The 17,142-nt window shown below is 48.6% G+C and overlaps 1 protein-coding gene across 1 annotated transcript; it reads left to right on the top strand.

Moving 5' to 3' along the window:
* Positions 1 to 1,090: 1,090 nt before the first annotated feature.
* On the top strand, positions 1,091 to 16,874 carry IGSF1 (immunoglobulin superfamily member 1). Its single transcript, XM_007105876.3, has 20 exons — positions 1,091 to 1,120; positions 3,490 to 3,608; positions 3,745 to 3,771; positions 4,187 to 4,471; positions 5,031 to 5,318; positions 7,232 to 7,516; positions 7,757 to 8,050; positions 8,520 to 8,798; positions 9,135 to 9,255; positions 11,038 to 11,108; positions 11,206 to 11,238; positions 11,615 to 11,905; positions 12,209 to 12,487; positions 13,100 to 13,387; positions 14,136 to 14,423; positions 14,615 to 14,902; positions 15,100 to 15,387; positions 15,508 to 15,786; positions 16,182 to 16,305; positions 16,461 to 16,874. Exons 2-20 carry the CDS (start codon positions 3,503 to 3,505, stop codon positions 16,594 to 16,596), a joined length of 4,050 nt encoding a protein of 1,349 aa, XP_007105938.3. The 5' UTR covers positions 1,091 to 1,120; positions 3,490 to 3,502; the 3' UTR covers positions 16,597 to 16,874.
* Positions 16,875 to 17,142: the final 268 nt, after the last annotated feature.

Below are 17,142 nucleotides of genomic sequence, written 5' to 3'. Positions count from 1 at the left end.
TTCTTACAACAGTCAATTGATCTGGGGGTCCACTGGATGCTATACTTTAATCCCATCGTATAGTATATGTCAGGAGCTTTGGTTAGTATCTTATCCATACATAATCATTTGAAAAAGTCATTCATGGTTAACTAAATTTATGAAAGCTTATCTACATCATTGAAATCATGTTTCTCTAGAGCATTTGTGGCAAGCTGTACAGATTAATAATAGTAGTAGTGGTGGTAGTGATAGCAACAGCAGCAGCTACCATTTATTGAGCACCTACCATGTACCAGGCCTACTATGCTGTAAGTTTTTCTTACAGTATCCCATCGAAGCCCTGTGCAATAGCTTCTGTTGTTTTGTTTTACAGATGGGGAAACTGAGACTCAGAGAGTTTAACTCACTCTCTTGAGGTCACTCAGCTATTGAATAGTGGAACCAGACTGAAATCCAAATTTGTATGTCCCTAAAGCCTGGGCTTTTAGTCCAAGCTGGACTTTGAAGGCTGTCCAAGTTACTTAACCCTCTCTGAGCTTCAGTTTCCTCATCTGTAAAACTGAGGGAAGTAACACATCTTGCAGTGTTGCTATGAAGATTTGAAATAATAGATGCCCAGGGCTCAGAGGCACATAGTAGGCATATAAGCCCTGGTGGGGTGGTGTTTATGCCTAAGTGGGGTATTAAATGGGCAGAGGAAGGTCTGAGATCCCTTTAAAGGCATTGGGGAGCTGAAGAGGAGGGATCTACAGCTTTGGCAGGCTTGAGAGCTGGCCCTCTCCCCTCCAGAAGACAATGACCCAATGAAACTCTGAGCGACAGGCGAGGGGGCAGGGGCCTGAATTTGGCTCCAGCAACCTCCGCAGGGAATCGTGAGAGGGGCGGGAGCTGGGAGGGGCGTGGAAATCCCGTTGTCAGAGGACTGCAGGTGTCAGGGAGTTAGTGTAGGTGGGCTCCCAGAGCCTGGTAGAGGGAGGAGGGGGAGGCTGGAGCGGCGGAGCAGGCGGGGGAGCGAGGGAGGCGTGGCCCTGAGCCTGAGAGGCTGTCCTTAGACTGCTCTTCTCTGGCCGGGGCAGTTTGCTGCATCTGGAGGAGCTCACTGGAGAATCTCCAACAGCGGAGCGGGCCTTCAACTACCGTAAGTACCTGCAAATGAGCGCATAGCCCAGTGGCTGAAGATTAAATACTGCCCATCAGATCCTAAACAAAACCCCGAAATAATCTCCCTGATGTAATTAATTGCCGTAAATCTAAATGCTCCCAAGTCTTTCCCCCCACCCCCTTCATCCCTCCCTTTTTCCTTCCCTCCCCGAGCCCAGCCGTGCCTCGCTGAGAATCTCTGGGCACTGTAGATGTCTTTCCTTTTCCTTCTCAGTCTTCCCTCGAAACCTATAGCGGAGCATGTACCCGGCACCCCGCTGAGCCCAAACCCTTTGATTCCTGGAACCCTCAAAGCTATGCAGGGGGCGAGCCATTAGACATTTCAGGTTTGTCACCCTCAAAAGCACTGCGGCGCTGCCTAAGGGTGTGTAAAGTGCTTGGGGTGGAGTAGAAGGGAAGGGTGAAAAGGCTAGACTGCAGAAGTTGGGGGGGGGTGTGTGGGGGAGTGTGAAAGGCCAAAAATGGGCGTGGCCAATTAACCTGAAGCCTGCAGCTCCTTCCAATGTTCCCTGGACAGAAGATTCACCATTTTGGCTGGATATAAATGGTAGAGTTTCCTTAGTAGGTTGCGGAGGGGTCAGCCATGCTGAGAAACCCAGCTTCCCTTATTTCCCTCAAGCCCCCAGGAAGCGAAACCCTGGTTTAGGGGTCCAAGTGGCGAGGCTGGAATCTCAGATGGCATTCCCGGGCAGAATCCCAGGTTGAACCTTTCCCTTGGCAGTAAAACCTGAGTTCCGCAATAAATTCTGGCCCAGAGCCTCAGGGGAACAAAGCAACAGGGTGGCACCCAAGCCTGGGCCTGGGCCTGACCCTGAGAGGAGTGGGAGCAAGAGTCTGTAGGAGGCGAGATGGAAAGAGCATCTTTAGGGTCCTATACCAGATTAATACCCCCTTTGGGAAGAAAAATAGCCAAGTTTTAATGAAATGTTCACTATGTGCCTGGCACTGTACATGTATTATCTCAGATTCAGCACAACAACAAGGCTAGGTATATATTATTCCCCAACTTTAAAGATAAGAAAAGTTCAGAGAGGGTAATTTGAGCATCCTTCAATGCAAAGTAAGAAATGCAAAGGGAAACTGTGCTTCCCTGGATCTCTGACGGTCCACCTGCTTCCTACAGCCCAGATGTTTGAATCTTCCTCTTTTTTCCTGCTCCTTTATCCCTCCTAGTGTTATCATCACTGGAGCAAATTAGGGACTTCAATATCAGGATCAGTTAGGGGAAGCAAAATCACCACTTTCTGTTCTGGGAGCTGCCTTTATCCCACTATGTTGAAATAGAATTAAACAGCTGGGGTAGGCCAGAACCTCAGGCTCTGAGTAGAGAGTTGGTAGAAGAGAGTTAGCCTGAGTTTGTGTGATGGGCATATGCCTTTCTTTGGCAAAAGGATACTCTGGGTCCAGGGGGTGGGGTAGGAGAGGCAGAAAAGTGTAAGGGGTCTACTTATGGACGTGTAGGGCCTGTGGTCAATCGTGATTTTCAAGAAAATGAGAAGGCCTCGCTGAACTCAAATGTCTTTGCCATATTCCCTGAAATTCAAACAATTTGTTTCCCTTAGGGGCAATGAACAAGAATGCTTATAAATTACGGGCAGCCAATAAATCATTTGCATCTTATATCAATTAGCTCAAGTAATTTGATTCCCCAACACCTACTCAAGATGGAGGCTTTGAGATTTTGGGGGGTAAGGAATAAGAATGGAAGTACTATTAGATTTGAAGCATTCTGACATTCTGCATAAGGGGAGGCCTGGATGGGATGAGATGGTACGGGTGAGGTAGGGTGAGAAAGGGGGCAAGGGCTGCCTCTGAAAATTTAAATACTGGTTTTAGAGCATAAGCATTAGAGTTAAACATGGATTTGAACTTTGGCTCTGATATTTAATATCTTTTGACTTTGAGCAAATTATATATCCCGTCTAAGCCTCAGTTTCCTAGCCAGCAAAATGGTGATGGTAGAAACACTTCCTTTGCTAGGTTGTTGAAGTACTCAGACAAAAATATGTATGTATGAGTAAAGGATCTGAAAAGGTGACTCTCTCCACCTCCCATCTCCCTCATACCCTGGGGCTTCTGCTGGCCTGGATTAGGCCTCTGGGCCTCTGAGATCCCCTGGACAAACAGACATTTCAATAAATCTGACACGGTAGATACCAGCAAAGACCTTGGGTGGGCGAAGGGGGAAGTGAGGAAAAGGGACAAAGAGAAGAAGAAGTAGCCAGTAACCCTGCATGCCAGTGAGGGAGTGGAAGGAAGGGAGGGATGTCAGGTGCAATTTACTGATCCAAACTAAACTTTCCGAAGCAGGATCAGTCCCCTGAGTAAAAACACTTCTGCTTTTAGATCTCACCACCTGATGAGGGGCAAAGCCCTTCAAGACTCCAGAGGCTCCATGACCCTGGACAGGCCAGGGGAAGGGGCCACCATGCTGCGGACATTCACTCTCTTACTCTTTTGCATTCGTGAGTACAAGGAAGTGGTGGCAGGGCAAGTGAACCTGTCATAGTTACCCCTATGGGGAGGGAATGGAGAATATTGAGCTTTGAGGGTGGGTGGGAACAATGAGGGGCTCTCCTTTACCATAATCTCTCTTTTCAGGGTTGAGTCTGGGTATGACACCAGTAGGTAAGTGAGTCCTGCTACCTCAAGTACCTTACTTCCTGAAGGCCACAAGACATTGACTTGCTTCCATGGCCCTGGACATAACTGCCTTGAGATCCCAAAGGCAATTTCCAGATTGAGCTGGCTGGGAATCAGGACCTCTTACTTCATGATTTGGTTTCCCACAAAATAGTAAAGAACTTTGTCTCAGATGGAAAGGAAGCAAGACTTGCACTTCATTCCCCACCTCACTTGAATTCCTTAAACAAATATCTTGGGGTCCCTATCCCACCCCCCATAAAAGCATGCACTCCTGTCCCCAAGGGAAGACAAAAGGAAGAACCTGGGTTGGGGCTAATTTTAAGGGACAATGGAGGGGCATGTTATGGGAGGGAGAGGGTTGGACTGCTGACATCTTTGTTATCTTTGGGAATGACAGCAATGATGCCATCTCAACCAGAGCTGTGGATAGAGAGCAACTACCCCCAGGCCCCTTGGGAGAACATCACACTTTGGTGCAAAAGCCCCTCTCGGATTTCAAGCAAGTTCCTGTTGCTGAAAGATAAGACACAGATGACCTGGATCCGCCCTTCCCACAAGACCTTCCAAGTTTCATTCCCCATTGGTGCCCTTACTCAGTCCAATACAGGTCTTTACAGGTGCTGCTACTGGAAGGAGACAGGCTGGTCAGAGCCCAGCAAAGTTTTAGAGTTGGAGGCACCAGGTAAGAAGACGGAGATAGATAATCAAGAATAAACTCCAGCTCCTGGGACTCAAACTTGCCTTCCCAGAGCAGGGTTTAATTCATTCGTTTGCCTCAAATGCATGCATGTATAATCCATGCATTCCACAGTTAGTAAATAAGTGCCTAGTCTCTATAGATGCAGCGTGAGGGCACAGACTCTGGAACAGATCTAGAGGGCAAGCTCTCAACATAGGGGATACCCTAGATGGGGAAAGAAGGGGTGACAGGGCTTCCCTGGTGGCGCAGTGGTTGAGAGGCCGCCTGCCGACGCAGGGGACACGGGTTCGTGCCCCGGTCCGGGAAGATCCCACATGCCGCGGAGCGGCTGGGCCCGTGAGCCGTGGCCGCTGAGCCTGCGCGTCCAGAGCCTGTGCTCCTCAACGGGAGAGGCCACAACAGTGAGAGGCCCGCGTACCGCAAAAATAAAATGAATAAATAAAAAAGGGGTGACAAATAAGGGTCATACAGGGAAGACTCATTTAAGTAGAGCAGCACTACCCTTGCTCCACCTGAATACCAGTTCATTCTCTCCTTCCAGGCCAGCTGCCCAAGCCCATCTTCTGGATCCAGGCTGAGACCTCCCCTCTTCCTGGATGTAATGTTAACATACTCTGCCATGGCTGGCTGCAGGATTTGGTGTTCATGCTGTTCAAAGAGGGATATGCAGAACCCGTGGATTACCAAGTCCCAACGGGGACAGTGGCCATATTCTCCATTGCCAACATGACACCTGAGAGTGAAGGGGTTTACATATGCCGCACTCATATCCAGATGCTCCCCACCCTGTGGTCAGAGCCCAGCAACCCCCTGAAGCTGATTGTGGCAGGTGGGTGTGGCTATGGCTGCTGGGGTCTGATGATCGTTGTCCCCGGGATCATGGTTGGATGAGCCAGGGTTTCTGACATTATTTTCCTTGCCCAGTTCTCTGCAAGGCCCATGAGCTAGAGTCATTTGACATTTTACTGAGATGCAAATTAGAATCACACATGCTATGAGGCAAATGTTTGGGAGCCAATCACTTGGCTAGTGGGTGAGTCCAGACAAATGTCCAGCAGCTTCAGCTCATCACAGCTTTGTTGTTCTCTATTTGTCGAAAATCATGCATTCATTCATGCATTAGGCTAATATTTATTGAGCACTTAACATGTGCCAGGCACTGCCACTGCAGTCTTGTAAACTGATTTTTTTTAAATTTAAAGTAGTTTTATTCTATTTCTGATTTTTATTTGTAAGTGTGGAAAATAGAATGAGTTGCTAGTGCTGGTGATAAAAATAAACAAAAAAATAACAAAGAAAGTGATAGTTCATAGTTTAGAAATGACTTTATAAATTAATTTAGTCTTGTAGATACAGATCCAGTAAGGCAGTACCAAGATTTAAACACAGTAGAAGCCTCCCCACGATGTCCAAACACTAGACACACACCCCACCCCCAACTCCCCCACCCCATGGCCTGGATGCTTCTAGACAGAATCGGCCACACCTGCTTTAGTTCCCTCATCAAGTTAAATAGGCTTGGGGAAAGCTGTGGTGCCACACAAAGTAGCTGGACTTAGAAGCAGTAATCCTGGTTTCTAGTTCCACCTCTGACACTACCTCCCTGTGTGATACTGAGCAAGTTACTTCACCTCTGTGCTTCGGTTTCCCCCACTCTAAAATGGAATAACAGCATCTATCCAATCTACTGTATGATGCCTCTCTGTGACTCAGTTTTCTCATTTGCAAAATTGGTATAATAATAACGCCTACCTCACAGGGTTGTTGTGAGGATTTGCCTAAATATAATATATGTACAGTGCCTGGCATATAAGTTCTCAATAAATGGTAGATATTAATTTTATTAGTATAGCTTTTTATTGAGGATCAAAGAACAAAAGCCTGTCTGTTGGAACTGCGTGTTATGGATGTTTGTTGTACGAATGTCTTTCCAGTGTAGATGCCACTAGCACACACTTCTGCAGTTACCTGTTTGCTGGTGTCCCCCACTAGGCCATGAGCTTTTGGCTAACAGGGACTGTGTCTATCTTCTTTACTTGTATATTCCTAGACCTACACGATGCCTGACACATCCTAAATGCTTAATGAGCATATGATAGAGCTGATCCTTCCAAGAATGGGTGGGTGGGCCTACCTGGGATGGGGATGGGTAAGAAGGAGTGGTTTGGGAGTGAGGTTTGCCCTCTATTTTGTAGTTTAATCTCTTTGGAGGAACAATACATGGAAATGAGGGTGTGACTCCATTAACAGAGGTTTCTTTGGGTTGCAGACTTACTGGCCAATCCCTCCTTATTGGCTTCTTTCAGTCCCCTGTGGGAAGTGTCCTCTGTGAACTTAATGTGTTCAAAAGCCATCCTTAATACTGCAGTGGCATTCATGCTTTATGAAGATGGAATAAAAGTCATTTTCAGAAGTTTGGTTTCTTGGGTGGTCTGAAGAGCTACGTTTGGCATTTCAGGGACCTAAAGATACAGGGAATTACAAATGTAGATATTCCACCGAGACACACCCTACACATAGTTAGATCTCAGTGGAGCTGATAGAGTCTGGTGAGAGGGGAGGGGCATAAGTGAACTTACCCTTGATTACCTCCTAGAAGAGGCAGAGATTCAAGGAAGGAAGAGGAAGCAGAGGGCAAACTTCAGCTATCACTTTCTATCTAAGGAAACTAGGAAAAATTAAACCAGAATATAATAAGGAAGAATCATCCTACATCTAACTCAGGGTCTCTTCCCTTTCTAGGACTCTATCCCAGACCAACTCTGACAGCCTATCCTGGGCCCATCATGGCACCGGGAGAAAGCCTGAATCTCAGGTGCCAAGGGCCAATCTATGGAATGACCTTTGCTTTAATAAGGCTTGAAGACCTGGAGAAGTCCTTTTACCACAAGAGGCCACTAAAAAATGAGGCATATTTCTTCTTCCGGGCTTTGAAAATCCACGATGCTGGACATTACCTCTGTTTTTACTATGATGGGTCATACAGGGGTTCACTCCTCAGTGATACCCTGAAAATCTGGGTAACCGGTAAGAGAGGGGGATGCAGTGGGACCTATTGTAGGGGCTAAGGGTGTACAACTTGTTCAGGGCCTGCCGAAGAACCTAATCATGCATCCAGGGCTAATGGTGGGGGAAGGAGCAGAATTTGTCTAAGTGGGCTTAGGATGGGATTTGCCAAGGGTGGACTGGAGGAAGAGAAAAAGAACCCTAAGTAGTGGGAGGGGTAAGTCAGACAGTTAGCCTTTTATATTTTGGGTCTTGTCCTAGACACTTTCCCCAAGACCTGGCTACTTGCTCAGCCCAGTCCTGTGGTCCAAATGGGTCAGAATGTGAGCCTGTGGTGTCGAGGGCCAGTGGATGGAGTGGAGCTTGCACTCTATAAGAAAGGAGAAGACAAAACACTTCAGCTCTTGGGTACCACCAGCATCAGTGATGATGAGTCATTCTTCCTCAACAATGTGACCTATTGTGATGCTGGCATCTATAGCTGCCACTATCTCCTCTCCTGGAAGACCTCCATCAGGATGTCATCACACAGCACCGTGGAGCTTGTGGTTGTAGGCAAGTGCTAACAACTATTGTTTGTTTTTATCATCATTACAGTGTTATGAGAAGGAGCTAGTGGCCCTGTACCCTCTTGGATTTATGAGCCAAAGAAAAACACACTAGGAGGGTGGTGTAGAATTTTCTCCAAAAACTTTAGGTACCTTCTCTCCCAGGGCTGATACTCAAGGCCTGTCTCTCAGCATGGACAAGCCCCATTGTGACCCCTAGAAAAGTTATTTTCCTTAAGACCAGGGGAAACTTACAGGTATGGGTCTTTCTGATTGAAGGTCGGAACCTAGGAGTCTTTAGGGAATCAAGGAATGGGCCAAGGAGTTCTGATGCACAATCGAATGTTGACGCTAGTGATCTAGTGGAAGTGAAAAAAAAGAGAAGACCAAATAAGGACCTGAGAAACATTTGTTGAGGGAGGAGGCACTGAGTTCAAAGTCACTTGTTCTAACTCTGGTCTCTGGATTGGTTGCAGATAAGCCCCCCAAACCCTCCCTGTCAGCCTGGCACAGCACCGTGTTCAAGCTAGGAAAGGCCATCACCCTTCAGTGCCGAGTACCTCAACCAGTACTTGAATTTTGTCTGGAATGGGAAGAAAGGGCAACATACTCAAAATTCTCAGTGGATGGAGACTTCATCATCAGTAATGTTGAAGGGAAAGGCACGGGGCCCTACCGTTGCAGCTATCGCATAGAAGCACATCCTAACATCTGGTCGTATCGCAGTGAGCCTCTGAAACTGATGGGGCCAGCAGGTGAGAGGAACACTCTTCATAGGGATGCCCCCTCCGCAGCTTTGGCCACGATACCCCTGGGATCCCAGAGCAATTCCCAGAAGGACGTGGAAAGGGTCGTTGGGGGCTTGTAAGTCAGGGCCCTTGGGTTTGGGCATCCTTCCTCTGGAGTGGTCTCACAGTCACTCAAAGGCAGTGAGCAGGATACTTTCAAGGGTCCTATTCTTCGTGAAAATAAGGCCACTTTTGTCTCAACTTCCCTTCACCTGCAGTAACCAGATCCCCCTCCCCCCATGAATGTATTCGACTGTCCCTGTCCCCATCAAGGTCCCTGCTTTTGGTCTTCTCTGGCCACAGGCTTTCTCACCTGGAATTACATTCTGAAAGAGGCTATCAGGTTGTCCCTAATCATGCAGCTTGTTGCCTTGCTGTTGGTAGAGCTGTGGATAAGGTGGAAGTGTCGGAGACTCAGAATCAGGTAACTGTCTTGTCCCAACCCCCTGTTCCTCAATCTAGCTGAGTTCAGGCTCCCCAAAGGTTCAGGAATGGGTCATACTCCAGTTGAGACAAGCCACGGGGGCCACCCTTTGTATCCTCTACCTTCTGGGCTTAAGATATAAGACCTTCTCATTCCAGCAGTTTCTCTTTCACCTCACAGAGGGGTGAGCACCCAAGCCAGAGGGTGGAGGAATGCATATTTCTCAGAGCCTGGAGAAGTAATCAGAACCTCATTCACTGATTCCCCCAGGAGGGTGCACAAATCTCCCTCCCAAGCCACCCTGCCTCTCAGAGATGATGGATGTCTTCCACGTTAACTTCAACTGAACTTTTTTTGTAAGAAGCCATACCGTCCTGCCTCCCAGGATGTTATCCAACTCCCATCCCAACTTTTCACCCTTACCCCTAGCTCTCAAGGGCTAGCAAGCCTTGTAGTCCATCCTAGCTGCTATGGAAGCCAGTCTCTCTGCCACTCTGGCCCCCAACCACGGTGCAGAGCGTTCTGAGAATATAGCCTCAGCCTGGGTGGGCATCTGAATGGATTGGGACTGCTTCCTCGGACCCATAACATGTCAAGCCAAACAGGTTCTCCTGCCATTTACTTTTATCCTTTTGTGTCCCCTGGGTCATCTCCTTCTCTCCCTGATCCTCATGGCCTTGTGCTCAGGCTATTCTGCCTGAAAATGAGAAGAGAAATGACAGCTCCTAGCTTGGTGGGGCCTCCGTTCCCAAATGCCTTGCTTACTTTCCCCCACCCTGTGATCCTGGCTGTACCCCTCCCCCACCATGATCACAGGACTTCGTGTGTGTCTGTGTTTCCCACTGGGATCTGAGGGACAGGGTGCTTGGGTAATGAGAAGGGAGCCACCTAAACTTTCTGCAGGACCACTACCCTTTGAGCTTTCAAAAAGTTTCAATGGGGGTCAAGTCCTAGTTCGCCAGGGGTTAGAAAAAAATGTAGCTTCAAGTGCCCCACCTCAGCCCAGGACCACTGCATCAAAGAATGAATTCAGCAACCAGATTTCAGAGAATGCAGCTTGGAAAGCATGTTTTCCTGACCAGGAAGGAGGGTCAGTGTTTTCTAAGTAAAAATTGTCAAATGAATTTTGGCTTAATATAATCTAATTCTACAGGACCCATAACCTAAAAATGCCGCACATTTCTAGTCATAATCTGGGTGGGGGTAGAGAGATCCCATTCTCTGACAAGCTTAGCTCAGCACTGACAATCCTCTGGTAATTCACTGTTGCTGCCTAGGCAACCCTTCCATAACAAAGGCAGGTGAGGCAGGTCGGTCGGAGGACCAATACTGCCATAATACAAACCGCTTCCAAACTTAAACTTGATGACTGAGAAACACCCAAGAGTTCTCCCTCCACCCCCACACCCACCACCCAGAGCTGCCGATCACACTGAGCTCCAGGGGTTCTGAGAGCTGGAGTTACAAAGGCATTTTCACATCTGACATCTCAATTCCAGCAACAGCCTAATCAGGGGCCTTGGGGACCTGACATTTGATATCGTCTGGGGGTGGGGGAGGGGGCGGGGGGCACGTGGGTCATGAAAGAGCAAGAGGTTTGTAGGTGGTGAGGCCCTCAAAAAGAAAAGTCATCCATGTCAGAAAAGATTATATCCCATTATCCTGGCCATATCCAATCCCTATTGGGTGGTGAGTAAGCCAATGACATAAATTGCCGCCCCCTTCTCTCCGCCCTCCCCTTAATCCAGGCAATTCCTCTCCTCTCTTTTCTGGTCTTGCTAGAGGAGCCTGGTTGCTGGGAACAGCTCAAGGGGTCACCATGCTCTTCATACTCACAGCTCTTCTCTGCTGTGGTGAGTACAAGGGGGTGGGGAAGGGGCCTGGGCAGAAGGCCGGGGGTGAAGTCCCGTGGGGGAGGGGACAAAGCCCTGGCAGCAATTTCTTTTGCAGGACTGTGCAATGGGGTATTGACAGAAGAGACTGGTGAGTTTTTCCTGCTCCAGACTGGGACATTCCTCCCTGGAGATCCGAAATAACTACAGAGTGTCAGTGTCAGTGGCCAGGGAGTGACTGGTTGGGAAGGACAGCCAGGAAGGGGCACTTGCTAAAGCTGCTGGCAAAACTCAGCCTCCAACTCTGCTTTTCTGCCTGCAAAATTTCCCCCAAGCTTCTGCATTTTTCTGAGCCTCAGCTGAGACATCAGCTTCCCCTTTGCCCAGCACCTGCGAGAGAAGGAAAGAGTTTGGATTGAGGTTGAAAGGGGAGGTGGGCAATGTGATCTGGGGAGGGTGTTCAAGGGCAAGGAGAAGGGGAGGGTGAGGGTGAGGGAGGATGGCTTCACTAACTCTGCTGTTTCTAGAAATAATCATGCCAACCCCAAAGCCTGAGCTGTGGGCAGAGACCAACTTCCCTCTGGCCCCGTGGAAGAACTTAACCCTCTGGTGCAGAAGCCCTTCTGGCTCAACTAAGGAATTTGTATTGCTGAAGGACGGGACCGGGTGGATTGCAACTCGGCCAGCCTCCGAGCAGGTCCGGGCTGCCTTCCCCCTGGGAGCCCTGACCCAGAGCCACACCGGGAGTTACCACTGCCATTCGTGGGAGGAGATGGCTGTGTCAGAGCCCAGTCAGGCACTTGAGCTGGTGGGGACAGGTAAGAAAAGGCAGAGGGTCCTCACGGAGGGATCCCCAGTGCCCCTGGGACTCCAACACTGTCCCTAGGGATGGGGAATGCTCAGAGACCCAGAGCCCAAGGGGCTTCTGCCTCCTGTAGGAGAGGAGGGGCACTGAAGTGGGGGGAGGGGTGGGGAGGGGAACAGCGTTATGAGAAGATTGACAGGAAGAGGCAAAGGCCAGTCCAGGATGGAGTTCTATTTTGCTGACAAAGTGACTCCGAGTGTCCCATCTGGGCACCTCCAAACTTCGGACTCCTTGTCCTCCCTGTTTTGTTTTCCAGACATCCTCCCCAAACCTGTCATTTCGGCTTCCCCCCCAGTTCGGGGCCAGGAACTGCAAATCCGGTGCAAAGGATGGCTGGCAGGCATGGGTTTTGCTCTGTATAAGGAGGGAGTGCAGGAACCTGTCCAGCAACTTGGTGCCCTTGGGAGAGAAGCCTTCTTTACAATCCAAAGAATGGAGGATAAAGATGAAGGCAATTATAGCTGCCGCACTCACACTGAAAAGCGCCCCTTCAAGTGGTCTGAGCCCAGTGAGCCCCTGGAGCTTGTCATAAAAGGTAGAGCTGAAAGGGGTGTGTGAGGGAGGAGTGGAGAAGCAAAGCTCTGGGTCAGACACTCCTCTCCTCACAGCAAACTTTGCTGCTGGTCCTAGGAGCCTGTGTCCAATCTTAGAGCCAGGCAGGCGTGGCGCTGGGAGTGCCAGGGCCTCTGGCTGCACGATATTAATAGCCATAATCGTTATTAATAGCTGGGGTTTGTAGAGGGTGATTTAATTTTTCTAATTATTTTCATATCAATTATCTCATTGAGCTATAGAGCAAATATTCAAAGGCGGTGGATCAGGTACCATTTCCCCTTCTTGTCCAAACGGGCAAACTGAGGCTCAGGGAATCAGCAGACCCCCAGTGACAATTCACTCTTTTAGCTAGCTTCCATTGCTTGTTCTGCTGACAGTGAGGATTCGGCTGGAGGAGGTGAGGGGTGGGGTGAGGGGTCCCTGTGAAAAGTTCATCTGCAAAGTGGTTTTGCCTTGACTTTTAACTGCACCTTCTTCTGAATGAAATACTATAGGAAACAAAGCAGCTTTCTGGAACCAATATTTGCTACATTAGCTATCTTTCTTTTCTCTTAATTTGGTTTTGTATTGTGTTTGGTTTTTTGCCTTCTAGAAATGTACCCCAAGCCCTTATTCAAGACATGGGCCAGTCCTGTGGTCACTCCTGGGGCCCGAGTGACTTTCAATTGCTCCACCCCCCACCAGCAAATGAGCTTTATTCTTTACAAAGATGGAAGTGAAATAGCGTCCAGTGACAGGTCTTGGGCGAGTCCAGGAGCCAGTGCAGCCCACTTTCTGATCATTTCGGTGGGCATTGGTGACGGAGGGAATTACAGCTGCCGCTATTATGACTTTGCTATCTGGTCTGAGCCCAGCGACCCTGTGGAGCTCGTGGTGACAGGTCAGAAGTGGGGAAATGCAGGTGGAGGTGGTACTGACTCTGGGGCAGTGGGTGGGAGGGCTGTCAGTGGGAGAGGAAGAAGTGCTCCTTCTAAAAGTCACCAAGAATGTGCTTAGCACCGTGCCTGGCACATGGTAAACAGTCCATGTAAGGCAGCTGCTTATATGATCACTAATACAGGAAGGTGAGAAAGAGAAGAGGGAGGAAAATAATTCACTTCTGGGGAAAGAAGTGAGGCAGATGGGGGTGTTTCACACGTTGCCCTATTTCTGAAATCTTTCTGTGGCTTGGCCTTGAGCTTTAGGCCCAATGTCCACTTTTTCTTTAGCTGGGCTGTCAGAGGTTGGTGGGCTGGATGGCCCTCAGAGAAAGGGCGAAGACCTTGAGATGTCAACTGCATATTATGCAGCCATTACAAATGATAGTTTGCAAAGGCTGTTTAACGTCATAGGAAAATATTTACAATATAAAGTGAAAAATATTAAACTACAGGCCCAATTATGCAAATAGTTATAGCTACAATGACATGGCCATGTACAAAAAAATAAATGGGAAATAAATACATTAAAACGTATAGAGAATGGTTATCTTTGAGCGGTAGAATTGTATTTTCTTCATAGGTTTTTTTTTTCTGTATTTTCTAATTTTCTACAATAAGCATATATTGTTTCTTCTAATAACACTAAAAAAACAATGTTCAGAATGTCGGGGGCAGGATTCTCCCATGTTGTGATCTCTTTAATTTCAGAATTCTACCCCAAACCCACTCTCCTGGCACAGCCGGGTCCTGTGGTGCTTCCTGGGAAGAATGTGACCCTGCGCTGCCAAGGGGCTTTCCAGGGCATGAGGTTTGCCCTCTTGCAGGAGGGAACCCAGGTTCCCTTACAGTTTCAGAGTGCCTCAGGGAACGTGGCTGACTTCCTCCTCCACACTGTTGGAGCAGACGACTCTGGGAACTACAGCTGTGTCTACTATGAGACCACTATGTCAAACAGGGGGTCATACCTCAGCAAGCCTCTTATGATCTGGGTGACTGGTAAGGACAGAAGAGACTTGGGACTGGGACAGAGAGAACTGGAATAGGGGTTAGAGAGGGTGATCCCTCTTGGAAGGCTAGGCTAGGCCGTGGAGGGGAACGGTTGTGTCTGGAAGGAGAAAAATAAAGGGCTAATTCAGCAAGTGATAAGTTTGCATACTAACCACTTTCCATCTTTGGTCTCTTCCTAGACACGTTCCCCAAGCCATGGTTGTTTGCTGAGCCCAGTTCTGTGGTTCCCATGGGGCAGAATGTTACTCTCCGGTGCCAAGGGCCAGTCCATGGAGTAGGGTACAGTCTGCACAAAGAAATAGAAGCCACTTCAGTGCAGCTCTGGGGATCCATCAGTAATGATGGGGCATTCCCCATCACCAATATATCTGGTGCTAACATAGGTCGTTACAGCTGCTGCTACCATCCTGACTGGACCAGCCCTATCAAGATACAGCCTAGCAACACCCTGGAACTCATAGTCACAGGTAAGGGGAAGATGCTCTAGAGTGGGCAGGGGAGTATAGAAAAGAGTGAGTAAGCTGTCAGATGGTTCACGGGAAACGGTAAGCGGTTTTCCAAGAGCTCAAGGAGAGGCAAGCAGTAGTCTCTCCTCTTTATTGAGACTCCAGTGATGCCCTGGAAAGTGGCCACCTCTCTATGACCAAGGGTCAATTTCTTCTAGGTTTGCTCCCCAAACCCAGCCTATTAGCCCAGCCTGGTCCCATGGTGGCCCCTGGAGAAAACATGACTCTTCAATGTCAAGGGGAACTGCCAGACTCAACATTTGTCCTGTTGAAGAAGGGTACTCAAGAGCCCTTCAGGCAACAGAGGCCAAGAGGGTACAGGGCTGACTTCTGGATGCCAGCAGTGAGCAGTGAAGATTCTGGGGTGTATAGCTGTGTTTACTATTTGGATTCTGCTCCCTTTGCAGCTTCTAATCACAGTGACTCCCTGGAGATCTGGGTGACTGGTAAGGTCTTGGAGATTTCAGTAAGAGTCTAGATTTTGTAGTTTCTTAGTAGTTAGCCCTAAGGGGGTAAAAGGGCTGGGTTCAAGGCCATTTCTAACTCTGTGTCCTGGTTGGTTGCAGATAAGCCCCCTAAACCCTCTCTGTCAGCCTGGCCCAGTACTGTGTTCAAGCTAGGAAAGGATATCACCCTTCAGTGCAGAGGACCCCTGCCAGGTGTGGAGTTTGTCCTGGAACATGATGGAGAAGAAGCACCTCAGCAGTTTTCAGAGGATGGAGACTTTGTCATCAACAATGTAGAAGGAAAAGGCATTGGAAACTATAGCTGCAGCTACCGTCTGCAGGCCTACCCCGATATCTGGTCAGAGCCTAGTGATCCCCTGGAGCTGGTGGGGGCAGCAGGTGAGATGATAATCCCTCCATGGTTCTGGCATGACATACCTGGGATCCCAGAGATAGTCTCCATGGAGACAGGCCAAACATGGAGGGGGAGGGGTTTGGAGTCAGAGACCTCAAGTGTGGTCATTTTTCTTTCTCCTAGGGATGGTAAGGAGGTGGAACCTCAGATTCACTCAAAGATAGTGAGAAGGATACTTTCAAGGCCTCTTCCACCCCCCAAAAGGAGGGCTGCTTCTGCTTCAGCATAAGCACTGCCTCTGACCACCCCATCTGCAGTCTCAACACATGGTTCCCGAGTGAACCCCGGAGGAGGCCAGATGAGGGGGCAACAAGAGATCCAGGGGAACATATATGCACTGATCTCTATGGCCTTGGTTTCTGCTCTTTTATCACCACAGGGCCTGCTGCTCAGGAGTGCACTGTGGGGAATATTGTCCGAAGTACCCTGATCGTGGTGGTGGTTGTAGCTTTGGGGGTGGTGCTAGCCATAGAGTGGAGGAAGTGGCCTCGACTCCGAACCAGGTAATTGCCTTATGTCAGCCTCCTTCTGTGAACCCAGGGGCTTCTGTTAAAACAATGGTCCATATGCTCCTCTAGCATCTGAGTCCCACGATGCAACCCGTTTGCAGGTTGATGGCTCTGGATCCTCCCTTAGTCATGTCTTTTTCTCTACACAGAGGCTCAGAGACAGATGGAAGAGACCAGACCATAGCCCTGGAAGAGTGTAACCAAGAAGGAGACCTGGGCACCAGTACCAACTCTCCCTCATCAACCTCTCAGGGAACCTCAGTGGAACTGCCAGCCCCAATATAATAATCCCCTCCTTGGCAAGAGCTTTCCTCTCCTCTTTTTTATCCTCAGAGACTTGCAAATCTGACTGGTTTCCCTGGGAGTCCACCCCATCTACTGTTCCTTGGCCACTAATCACCTGAGATAGGTCAAGGGGATTTTAGGAGTTGAGAGCCCTACCAGGGTGAGATGTTTCCTGAAGAGAGATTCCCTGCCCTCGTAACTCCTCACTGTACTGATTTACTGGTGCATGAAATTCTATTAAAAATATATTCTTCTGAATAAAGAGAGTATTCACTATTTAACTGCAAAAACTATGGCAGTGGTTTTCCATTGGTTTGTTTAACACTTAGCAAAAATGGTGTATTGGAGCTGATCTCCACGGCAGAATAAGAGAGCACAGCGCTGCTAGTACAGAGAAAGGAGCTCAAGGATGGAGTCGGGGAGGAGGGAAGGCTCCAAAATGTCCATTTTTGTTTGGGACGTGGTAACTGAACAGAATGTCCCATCATCCTTCCATTTCATTTTTGAATGAATGGAAGAATGAATGAATGGCAATATTCTCTCCAA

The sequence above is a fragment of the Physeter macrocephalus genome, chromosome 21 (genome assembly GCF_002837175.3).
Source record: "Physeter macrocephalus isolate SW-GA chromosome 21, ASM283717v5, whole genome shotgun sequence".
In the NCBI taxonomy this organism is placed as follows: domain Eukaryota; kingdom Metazoa; phylum Chordata; class Mammalia; order Artiodactyla; family Physeteridae; genus Physeter; species Physeter macrocephalus.
Note: the sequence above shows the minus strand (reverse complement) of the source record. Positions and strands in the feature narration are given on the sequence as shown.